Source organism: Salmo salar, chromosome ssa15 (assembly GCF_905237065.1).
Source record: "Salmo salar chromosome ssa15, Ssal_v3.1, whole genome shotgun sequence".
Taxonomy (NCBI): domain Eukaryota; kingdom Metazoa; phylum Chordata; class Actinopteri; order Salmoniformes; family Salmonidae; genus Salmo; species Salmo salar.
Window position 1 is genome coordinate 4,565,000 of NC_059456.1, and position 13,387 is coordinate 4,578,386.

General features: G+C 42.1%; 1 protein-coding gene across 4 annotated transcripts in view; it reads left to right on the plus strand.

Moving 5' to 3' along the window:
- Positions 1–13,387, plus strand: part of LOC106570894 (extracellular matrix organizing protein FRAS1) — a 364,444-nt gene that overhangs the window by 277,337 nt on the left and 73,720 nt on the right. For all 4 annotated transcript variants that reach the window (XM_045695383.1, XM_045695380.1, XM_045695381.1 and 1 more), the window contains 3 exons: positions 80–211; positions 1,576–1,704; positions 5,979–6,226. In XM_045695383.1, the coding sequence (XP_045551339.1) occupies positions 80–211; positions 1,576–1,704; positions 5,979–6,226 (509 nt within the window). The remainder of the gene's footprint in view (positions 1–79; positions 212–1,575; positions 1,705–5,978; positions 6,227–13,387) is intronic.

The following is a 13,387-nucleotide window of genomic DNA, read 5'->3' on the forward strand; positions in this document are numbered from 1 at the left end:
GTGTGTGTGTGTGTGTGTGTGTGTGTGTGTGTGTGTGTGTGTGTGTGTGTGTGTGTGTGTGTGTGTGTGTGTGTTCCAGTGTCGGACGGGGAACACACCACTCCAGAGATTGACTTTTCCATCCACCTGTTGGCCAGCCACCAGCACCCTCCAGTGTTTCAGATCCTTGACCCTGTTCTGGAGGTTAGCATGGGTGGGCGAACACCCATAGGTAAGACTAACGACCCTCTTCCACCCACACCTTTGGCTACAGGACATTTGGCATCGCGTCATATATATTGCTGCAGCAGGTTGTCATTGTAAATAAAATTTGTTCTTAGCTGAAAAAAAAGAATACACAACAAATAAATAAAATAATACATGTATAACTAAATGATAATACTATAATAATAATACATGTATCACTAAATGATAATACTATCAAAATAATACATGTATCACTAAATGATAATACTATCAAAATAATACATGATTCACTAAATGATAATACTATCAAAATAATACATGTATAACTAAATGATAATACTATCAAAATAATACATGTATCACTAAATGATAATACTATCAAAATAATACATGTATCACTAAATGATAATACTATAATAATAATACATGTATCACTAAATGATAATACTATAATAATAATACATGTATAACTAAATGATAATACTATCAAAATAATACATGTATCACTAAATGATAATACTATCAAAATAATACATGTATCACTAAATGATAATACTATCAAAATAATACATGTATAACTAAATGATAATACTATCAAAATAATACATGTATCACTAAATGATAATACTATCAAAATAATACATGTATCACTAAATGATAATACTATAATAATAATACATGTATCACTAAATGATAATACTATCAAAATAATACATGTATAACTAAATGATAATACTATCAAAATAATACATGTATAACTAAATGATAATACTATCAAAATAATACATGTATCACTAAATGATAATACTATCAAAATAATACATGTATAACTAAATGATAATACTATCAAAATAATACATGTATCACTAAATGATAATACTATCAAAATAATACATGTATCACTAAATGATAATACTATAATAATAATACATGTATAACTAAATGATAATACTATCAAAATAATACATGTATAACTAAATGATAATACTATCAAAATAATACATGTATCACTAAATGATAATGCTATAATAATAATACATGTATCACTAAATGATAATACTATAATAATAATACATGTATCACTAAATGATAATGCTATAATAATAATACATGTATCACTAAATGATAATACTATCAAAATAATACATGTATCACTAAATGATAATGCTATAATAATAATACATGTATCACTAAATGATAATACTATAATAATAATACATGTATCACTAAATGATAATACTATAATAATAATACATGTATCACTAAATGATAATACTATAATAATAATACATGTATCACTAAATGATAATGCATTACCGTTGATATACAAAACACGTTGGTATGCAACATGGCTTTCATCCTCAATGTCGCTTACGATACTTGGTGTAGGTGGGCAGCAGCTGGCAGTAACTGATGCAGATACAGCTCCTGATGAGTTGGAGTTTGAGCTGGTGGAAGGACCGGTCCATGGAACACTGCTTAAGATGGAGTTGGACTCACAGACCGAGATGATGAATGGTGAGAAGCAGAGTCAACACAGACAAAGAGAACAACTGGAAGTCATAGTGACACCGAATGTCTTTGCGACTTTGCGTAGCACATGGTCTGAATTCCCACATAGTTTGGGGGGGGGTTGCTAGACCAGTGACAGTAGGTAGTTAGACCAGTAGGTAGTTAGATCAGTAGGTAGTTAGACCAGTAGATAGTTAGACCAGTAGGTAGTTAGACCAGTAGGTAGTTAGACCAGTAGATAGTTAGACCAGTAGATAGCTAGACCAGTAGATAGTTAGACCAGTAACAGTAGATAGTTAGACCACTAACAGTAGGTAGTTAGACCAGTAGATAGCTAGACCAGTAGGTAGTTAGACCAGTAGGTAGTTAGACCAGTAGATAGTTAGACCAGTAACAGTAGATAGTTAGACCAGTAGGTAGTTAGACCAGTAGGTAGTTAGACCAATAGATAGTTAGACCAGTAACAGTAGATAGTTAGACCACTAACAGTAGATAGTTAGACCACTAACAGTAGGTAGTTAGACCGGTAGATAGTTAGACCAGTAGATAGCTAGACCAGTAGGTAGTTAGACCAGTAGATAGTTAGACCAGTAACAGTAGATGGTTAGACCAGTAGGTAGTTAGACCAGTAGATAGTTAGACCAGTAGATAGACCAGTAGGTAGTTAGACCAGTAACAGTAGGTAGTCAGACCAGTAACAGTAGGTAGTTAGACCAGTAACAGTAGATAGTTAGACCACTAACAGTAGATAGCTAGACCAGTAACAGTAGATAGCTAGACCAGTAACAGTAGATAGTTAGACCAGTAGGTAGTTAGACCAGTAGGTAGTTAGACCAGTAACAGTAGATAGCTAGACCAGTAACAGTAGTTCGTTAGACCAGTAGATAGTTAGACCAGTAGATAGTTAGGCCAGTAACAGTAGATAGTTAGACCAGTAGATAGTTAGACCAGTAGATAGTTAGACCAGTAGGTAGTTAGACCAGTAGGTAGTTAGACCAGTAACAGTAGATAGCTAGACCAGTAACAGTAGATAGTTAGACCAGTCGATAGTTAGACCAGTAGATAGTTAGACCAGTAGGTAGTTAGACCAGTAGGTAGTTAGACCAGTAGATAGTTAGACCAGTAACAGTAGATAGTTAGACCAGTAACAGTAGATAGTTAGACCAGTAGATAGTTAGACCAGTAGATAGTTAGACCACAAACAGTAGATAGTTAGACCAGTAGATAGTTAGACCAGTAGATAGTTAGACCAGTAGATAGTTAGACCAGTAGGTAGTTAGACCAGTAGATAGTTAGACCAGTAACAGTAGATAGTTAGACCAGTAGATAGTTAGACCAATAGATCGTTAGACCAGTAGATAGTTAGACCAGTAGATAATTAGACCAGTAGGTAGTTAGACCAGCAGATAGTTAGACCAGTAGATAGTTAGACCAGTAGATAGTTAGACTAGTAGATAGTTAGACCAGTAACAGTAGATAGCTAGACCAGTAACAGTAGATAGTTAGACCAGTAGATAGTTAGACCAGTAGATAGTTAGACCAGTAACAGTAGATAATTAGACCAGTAGATAGTTAGACCAGTAGATAGTTAGACCAGTAGGTAGTTAGACCAGTAGATAGTTAGACAAGTAACAGTAGATAGTTAGACCAGTAACAGTAGATAGTTAGACCAGTAGATAGTTAGACCAGTAACAGTAGATAGTTAGACCAGTAGATAGTTAGACCAGTAGATAGTTAGACAAGTAACAGTAGATAGTTAGACCAGTAACAGTAGTTAGTTAGACCAGTAGATAGTTAGACCAGTAACAGTAGATAGTTAGACCAGTAGATAGTTAGACCAGTAGATAGTTAGACCAGTAGATAGTTAGACCAGTAACAGTAGATAGCTAGACCAGTAACAGTAGATAGTTAGACCAGTAGATAGTTAGACCAGTAGATAGTTAGACCAGTAACAGTAGATAATTAGACCAGTAGATAGTTAGACCAGTAGATAGTTAGACCAGTAGGTAGTTAGACCAGTAGATAGTTAGACAAGTAACAGTAGATAGTTAGACCAGTAACAGTAGATAGTTAGACCAGTAGATAGTTAGACCAGTAACAGTAGATAGTTAGACCAGTAGATAGTTAGACCAGTAGATAGTTAGACAAGTAACAGTAGATAGTTAGACCAGTAGATAGTTAGAACAGTAGATAGTTAGACCAGTAACAGTAGATAGTTAGACCAGTAGATAGTTAGACCAGTAGATAGTTAGACCAGTAACAGTAGATATTTAGACCAGTAGATAGTTAGACCAGTAGGTAGTTAGACCAGTAGATAGTTAGACCAGTAGATAGTTAGACCAGTAGATAGTTAGACCAGTAACAGTAGATAGTTAGACCAATAGATAGTTAGACCAGTAGATAGTTAGACCAGTAGATAGTTAGACCAGTAGATAGTTAGACCAGTAATAGTAGATAGTTAGACCAGTAGATAGTTAGACCAGTAGATAGTTAGACCAGTAACAGTAGATAGTTAGACCAATAGATAGTTAGACCAGTAGATAGTTAGACCAGTAGGTAGTTAGACCAGTAACAGTTGATAGTTAGACCAGTAGATAGTTAGACCAGTAGATAGACCATTAAAAGTAGATAGTTAGACCAGTAACAGTAGATATTTAGACCTGTAGATAGTTAGACCAGTAGGTAGTTAGACCAGTAGATAGTTAGACCAGTAGGTAGTTGGACCAGTAACAGTAGATAGTTAGACCAGTAGGTAGTTAGACCAGTAGGTAGTTAGACCAGTAGATAGTTAGACCAGTAGATAGTTAGACCAGTAGATCGTTAGACCAGTAGATAGTTAGACAAGTAACAGTAGATAGTTAGACCAGTAACAGTAGATAGTTAGACCAGTAGATAGTTAGACCAGTAGATAGTTAGACCAGTAGATAGTTAGACCAGTAACAGTAGATAGTTAGACCAGTAGATAGTTAGAACAGTAGATAGTTAGACCAGTAGGTAGTTAGACCAGTAACAGTAGATAGTTAGACCAGTAATAGTAGATAGTTAGACCAGTAGATAGTTAGACCAGTAATAGTAGATAGTTAGACCAGTAGATATTTAGACCAGTAACAGTAGATAGTTAGACCAGTAGATAGTTAGACCAGTAGATAGTTAGACCAGTAGATAGTTAGACCAGTAGATAGTTAGACCAGTAACAGTAGATAGTTAGACCAGTAGATAGTTAGAACAGTAGATAGTTAGACCAGTAGGTAGTTAGACCAGTAACAGTAGATAGTTAGACCAGTAATAGTAGATAGTTAGACCAGTAGATAGTTAGACCAGTAATAGTAGATAGTTAGACCAGTAGATATTTAGACCAGTAACAGTAGATAGTTAGACCAGTAGATAGTTAGACCAGTAGATAGTTAGACCAGTAAAAGTAGATAGTTAGACCAGTAACAGTAGATAGTTAGACCAGTAGGTAGTTAGACCAGTAGGTAGTTAGACCAGTAACAGTAGATAGTTAGAACAGTAGATAGTTAGACCAGTAGATAGTTAGACCAGTAACAGTAGATAGTTAGACCAGTAGATAGTTAGACCAGTAGATAGTTAGACCAGTAACAGTAGATAGTTAGACCAGTAGATAGTTAGACCAGTAGATAGTTAGACCAGTAACAGTAGATAGTTAGACCAGTAGATAGCTAGACCAGTAGGTAGTTAGACCAGTAGGTAGTTAGACCAGTAACAGTAGATAGCTAGACCAGTAACAGGAGATAGTTAGACCAGTAGATAGTTAGACCAGTAGATAGTTAGACCAGTAACAGTGGATAGGTAGACCAGTAGATAGTTAGACCAGTAGATAGTTAGACCAGTAACAGTAGGTAGTTAGACCAGTAACAGTAGATATTTAGACCAGTAGATATTTAGACCAGTAGGTAGTTAGACCAGTAGATAGTTAGACCAGTAGATAGTTAGACCAGTAACAGTAGATAGTTAGACCAGTAGATAGTTAGACCAGTAGACAGTTAGACCAGTAACAGTAGATAGCTAGACCAGTAGATAGTTAGACCAGTAGATAGTTAGACCAGTAACAGTAGATATTTAGACCAGTAGATAGTTAGACCAGTAACAGTAGATAGTTAGACCAGTAACAGTAGATAGTTAGACCAGTAGACAGTTAGACCAGTAACAGTAGATAGCTAGACCAGTAGCTAGTTAGACCAGTAGATAGTTAGACCAGTAAGAATAACATAACAGTTTTATTTATTTAACGATATGATTCAACTCCTTTGTCCCTCCAGGTGACACGTTCTCCTTCAGTGACGTGACCCGTAACGTTTTGCAGTATGAACACTCTGGCCTCTCCACCGACGAGGATGCCATCACCTTCACCGTTACCGACGGCTTCTCCATGACGACGGCGGTGGTACAGGTGGTTGTGTTGGGCGTCGGGGGCGACGGACCCAGGAGAGACCCAGAGGCCCTACTGTCCATGGAGGTTCCTGAAAAAACTACTAGTGTCATCAGACGCACCCACCTGGGTTATACGGTTAGTACCCACACCTGGGTTATACGGTTAGTACCCACACCTGGGTTATACGGTTAGTACACACACCTGGGCTATACGGTTAGTACCCACACCTGGGTTATACAGTTAGTACCAACACATCTGGGTTATACGGTTAGTACACACACCTGGGTTATACGGTTAGTACCCACACCTGGGTTATACAGTTAGTACACACACCTGGGTTATACGGTTAGTACACACACCTGGGTTATATGGTTAGTACCCACACCTGGGTTATACGGTTAGTAGCCACACCTGGGTTATACAGTTAGTACCCACACCTGGGTTATACGGTTAGTACACACACCTGGGTTATACAGTTAGTACACACACCTGGGTTATACGGTTAGTACCCACACCTGGGTTATACAGTTAGTACACACACCTGGGTTATACGGTTAGTACACACACCTGGGTTATACGGTTAGTACCCACACCTGGGTTATACGGTTAGTACCCACACCTGGGTTATACAGTTAGTACCCACACCTGGGTTATACAGTTAGTACCCACACCTGGGTTATACGGTTAGTACACACACCTGGGTTATACGGTTAGTACCCACACACCTGGGTTATACGGTTAGTACACACACCTGGGTTATACAGTTAGTACACACACCTGGGTTACACGTTTGGTACCCACACACCTGGGTTATACGGTTAGTACACACACCTGGGTTATACGGTTAGTACCCACACCTGGGTTATACAGTTAGTACACACACCTGGGTTATATGGTTAGTACCCACACCTGGGTTATACGGTTAGTACACACACCTGGGTTATACAGTTAGTACACACACCTGGGTTATACAGTTAGTACACACACCTGGGTTATACGGTTAGTACCCACACCTGGGTTATACGGTTAGTACCCACACCTGGGTTATACGGTTAGTACCCACACCTGGGTTATACGGTTAGTACCCACACCTGGGTTATACGGTTAGTACCCACACCTGGGTTATATGGTTAGTACACACACCTGGGTTATACGGTTAGTACCCACACCTGGGTTATACGGTTAGTACATACACCTGGGTTATACGGTTAGTACCCACACCTGGGTTATACGGTTAGTACCCACACCTGGGTTATACGGTTAGTACACACACCTGGGTTATACAGTTAGTACCCACACACCTGGGTTATACTGTTAGTACCCACACCTGGGTTAGTACACACACCTGGGTTATACGGTTAGTACACACACCTGGGTTATACGGGTTATACGGTTAGTACACACACCTGGGTTATACGGTTAGTACACACACCTGGGTTATACGGTTAGTACACATACCTGGGTTATACAGTTAGTACACACACCTGGGTTATACGGTTAGTACACACACCTGGGTTATACGGTTAGTACACACACCTGGGTTATACGGTTAGTACACACACCTGGGTTATACGGTTAGTACACACACCTGGGTTATATGGTTAGTACCCACACACCTGGGTTATACAGTTAGTACACACACCTGGGTTATAGGGTTAGTACCCACACCTGGGTTATACAGTTAGTACACACACCTGGTCTACAAGGTTAGTACACACACCTGGGTTATACGGTTAGTACACACACCTGGGTTATACGGTTAGTACCCACACCTGGGTTATACGGTTAGTACCCACACATGGGTTATACGGTTAGTACACACACCTGGGTTATACGGTTAGTACACACACCTGGGTTATACGGTTAGTACACACACCTGGGTTATACGGTTAGTACCCACACCTGGGTTATACAGTTAGTACCAACACATCTGGGTTATACGGTTAGTACACACACCTGGGTTATACGGTTAGTACCCACACCTGGGTTATACGGTTAGTACTCACACCTGGGTTATACGGTTAGTACCCACACACCTGGGTTATACGGTTAGTACCCACACCTGGGTTATACGGTTAGTACCCACACCTGGGTTATACGGTTAGTACACACACCTGGGTTATACGGTTAGTACACACACCTGGGTTATACGGTTAGTACACACACCTGGGTTATACGGTTAGTACACACACCTGGGTTATACGGTTAGTACCCACACCTGGGTTATACAGTTAGTACACACACCTGGTCTACAAGGTTAGTACACACACCTGGGTTATACGGTTAGTACACACACCTGGGTTATACAGTTAGTACCCACACCTGGGTTATACGGTTAGTACCCACACCTGGGTTATACGGTTAGTACACACACCTGGGTTATACGGTTAGTACACACACCTGGGTTATACGGTTAGTACACACACCTGGGTTATACGGTTAGTACCCACACCTGGGTTATACGGTTAGTACCCACACCTGGGTTATACAGTTAGTACCAACACATCTGGGTTATCCGGTTAGTACACACACCTGGGTTATACGGTTAGTACACACACCTGGGTTATACGGTTAGTACCCACACCAGGGTTATACGGTTAGTACCCACACCTGGGTTATACGGTTAGTACCCACACCTGGGTTAGACGGTTAGTACACACACCTGGGTTATACGGTTAGTACCCACACCTGGGTTATACGGTTAGTACCCACACCTGGGTTATACAGTTAGTACCAACACACCTGGGTTATACGGTTAGTACACACACCTGGGTTATACGGTTAGTACACACACCTGGGTTATACGTGTAGTAACCACACCTGTTTTATACGGTTAGTACACACACCTGGGTTATACGGTTAGTACCCACACCTGGGTTATACGGTTAGTACCCACACCTGGGTTATACGGTTAGTACCCACACCTGGGTTATATGGTTAGTACCCACACCTGGGTTATAGGGTTAGTACGCACACACCTGGGTTATACAGTTAGTACACACACCTGGGTTATACGGTTAGTACCCACACACCTGGGTTATACAGTTAGTACCCACACCTGGGTTATACGGTTAGTACACACACCTGGGTTAGTACACACACCTGGGTTATACGGTTAGTACACACACCTGGGTTATACGGGTTATACGGTTAGTACACACGGTTAGTTCAACCTTCCCAAGTTCTCTCACGTCACCCCGCTCCTCCGCTCTCTCCACTGGCTTCCAGTCGAAGCTCGCATCCGCTACAAGACCATGGTGCTTGCCTACGGAGCTGTGAGGGGAACGGCACCTCCGTACCTTCAGGCTCTGATCAGGCCCTACACCCAAACAAGGGCACTCCGTTCATCCACCTCTGGCCTGCTCGCCTCCCTACCTCTGAGGAAGCACAGTTCCCGCTCAGCCCAGTCAAAACTGTTCGCTGCTCTGGCACCCCAATGGTGGAACAAGCTCCCTCACGACGCCAGGACAGCGGAGTCAATCACCACCTTCCGGAGACACCTGAAACCCCACCTCTTCAAGGAATACCTGGGATAGGATAAAGTAATCCTTCTAACCCCCCCCTTAAAAGATTTAGATGCACTATTGTAAAGTGGTTGTTCCACTGGATATTATAGGTGAATGCACCAATTTGTAAGTCGCTCTGGATAAGAGCGTCTGCTAAATGACTAAAATGTAAATGTAAATGTACACACACCTGGGTTATACGGTTAGTACACACACCTGGGTTATACGGTTAGTACACATACCTGGGTTATACAGTTAGTACACACACCTGGGTTATACGGTTAGTACACACACCTGGGTTATACGGTTAGTACACACACCTGGGTTATACGGTTAGTACACACACCTGGGTTATACGGTTAGTACACACACCTGGGTTATACGGTTAGTACCCACACACCTGGGTTATACAGTTAGTACACACACCTGGGTTATACGGTTAGTACCCACACCTGGGTTATACGGTTAGTACACACACCTGGGTTATAGGGTTAGTACCCACACCTGGGTTATACAGTTAGTACACACACCTGGTCTACAAGGTTAGTACACACACCTGGGTTATACGGTTAGTACACACACCTGGGTTATACGGTTAGTACCCACACCTGGGTTATACGGTTAGTACCCACACCTGGGTTATACGGTTAGTACACACACCTGGGTTATACGGTTAGTACACACACCTGGGTTATACGGTTAGTACACACACCTGGGTTATACGGTTAGTACCCACACCTGGGTTATACAGTTAGTACCAACACATCTGGGTTATACGGTTAGTACACACACCTGGGTTATACGGTTAGTACCCACACCTGGGTTATACGGTTAGTACTCACACCTGGGTTATACGGTTAGTACCCACACACCTGGGTTATACGGTTAGTACCCACACCTGGGTTATACGGTTAGTACCCACACCTGGGTTATACGGTTAGTACACACACCTGGGTTATACGGTTAGTACACACACCTGGGTTATACGGTTAGTACACACACCTGGGTTATACGGTTAGTACACACACCTGGGTTATACGGTTAGTACCCACACCTGGGTTATACAGTTAGTACACACACCTGGTCTACAAGGTTAGTACCCACACCTGGGTTATACGGTTAGTACCCACACCTGGGTTATAGGGTTAGTACACACACCTGGGTTATACGGTTAGTACACACACCTGGGTTATACGGTTAGTACACACACCTGGGTTATACGGTTAGTACCCACACCTGGGTTATACGGTTAGTACCCACACCTGGGTTATACAGTTAGTACCAACACATCTGGGTTATCCGGTTAGTACACACACCTGGGTTATACGGTTAGTACACACACCTGGGTTATACGGTTAGTACCCACACCAGGGTTATACGGTTAGTACCCACACCTGGGTTATACGGTTAGTACCCACACCTGGGTTAGACGGTTAGTACACACACCTGGGTTATACGGTTAGTACCCACACCTGGGTTATACGGTTAGTACCCACACCTGGGTTATACAGTTAGTACCAACACACCTGGGTTATACGGTTAGTACACACACCTGGGTTATACGGTTAGTACACACACCTGGGTTATACGGTTAGTACCCACACACCTGGGTTATACAGTTAGTACCCACACCTGGGTTATACGGTTAGTACACACACCTGGGTTATACGGTTAGTACACACACCTGGTCTACAAGGTTAGTACACACAAACCTGGGTTATACGGTTAGTACACACACCTGGGTTATACGGTTAGTACACACACCTGGGTTATACGGTTAGTACACACTCCTGGGTTATACGGTTAGTACCCACACCTGGGTTATACGGTTAGTACACACACCTGGGTTATACGGTTAGTACACACACCTGGGTTATACGGTTAGTACCCACACCTGGGTTATACGGTTAGTACCCACACCTGGGTTATACAGTTAGTACACACACCTGGTCTACAAGGTTAGTACACATACCTGGGTTATACGGTTAGTACCCACACCTGGGTTATACGGTTAGTACCCACACCTGGGTTATACGGTTAGTACCCACACCTGGGTTATTCGGTTAGTACACACACCTGGCTTATACGGTTAGTACACACACCTGGGTTATACGGTTAGTACACACACCTGGGTTATACGGTTAGTACCCACACCTGGGTTATACGGTTAGTACCCACACCTGGGTTATACAGTTACTACCAACACATCTGGGTTATACGGTTAGTACACACACCTGGGTTATACGGTTAGTACACACACCTGGGTTATACGGTTAGTACCCACACCTGGGTTATACGGTTAGTACCCACACCTGGGTTATACGGTTAGTACCCACACCTGGGTTATACGGTTAGTACCCACACCTGGGTTATACGGTTAGTACCCACACCTGGGTTATACAGTTAGTACCAACACACCTGGGTTATACGGTTAGTACACACACCTGGGTTATACGGTTAGTACACACACCTGGGTTATACGGTTAGTACACACACCTGGGTTATACGGTTAGTACCCACACCTGGGTTATACGGTTAGTACCCACACCTGGGTTATACGGTTAGTACACACACCTGGGTTTTACGGTTAGTACCCACACCTGGGTTATACGGTTAGTACACACACCTGGGTTATACGGTTAGTACACATACCTGGGTTATACAGTTAGTACACACACCTGGGTTATACGGTTACTACACACACCTGGGTATACGGTTAGTACACACACCTGGGTTATACGGTTAGTACACACACCTGGGTTATACGGTTAGTACCCACACACCTGGGTTATACAGTTAGTACACACACCTGGGTTATACGGTTAGTACCCACACCTGGGTTATACAGTTAGTACCAACACATCTGGGTTATACGGTTAGTACACACACCTGGGTTATACGGTTAGTACCCACACCTGGGTTATACAGTTAGTACACACACCTGGGTTATACGGTTAGTACACACACCTGGGTTATATGGTTAGTACCCACACCTGGGTTATACGGTTAGTAGCCACACCTGGGTTATACAGTTAGTACCCACACCTGGGTTATACGGTTAGTACACACACCTGGGTTATACAGTTAGTACACACACCTGGGTTATACGGTTAGTACCCACACCTGGGTTATACAGTTAGTACACACACCTGGGTTATACGGTTAGTACACACACCTGGGTTATACGGTTAGTACCCACACCTGGGTTATACGGTTAGTACCCACACCTGGGTTATACAGTTAGTACCCACACCTGGGTTATACAGTTAGTACCCACACCTGGGTTATACGGTTAGTACACACACCTGGGTTATACGGTTAGTACCCACACACCTGGGTTATACGGTTAGTACACACACCTGGGTTATACAGTTAGTACACACACCTGGGTTACACGTTTGGTACCCACACACCTGGGTTATACGGTTAGTACACACACCTGGGTTATACGGTTAGTACCCACACCTGGGTTATACAGTTAGTACACACACCTGGGTTATATGGTTAGTACCCACACCTGGGTTATACGGTTAGTACACACACCTGGGTTATACAGTTAGTACACACACCTGGGTTATACAGTTAGTACACACACCTGGGTTATACGGTTAGTACCCACACCTGGGTTATACGGTTAGTACCCACACCTGGGTTATACGGTTAGTACCCACACCTGGGTTATACGGTTAGTACCCACACCTGGGTTATACGGTTAGTACCCACACCTGGGTTATATGGTTAGTACACACACCTGGGTTATACGGTTAGTACCCACACCTGGGTTATACGG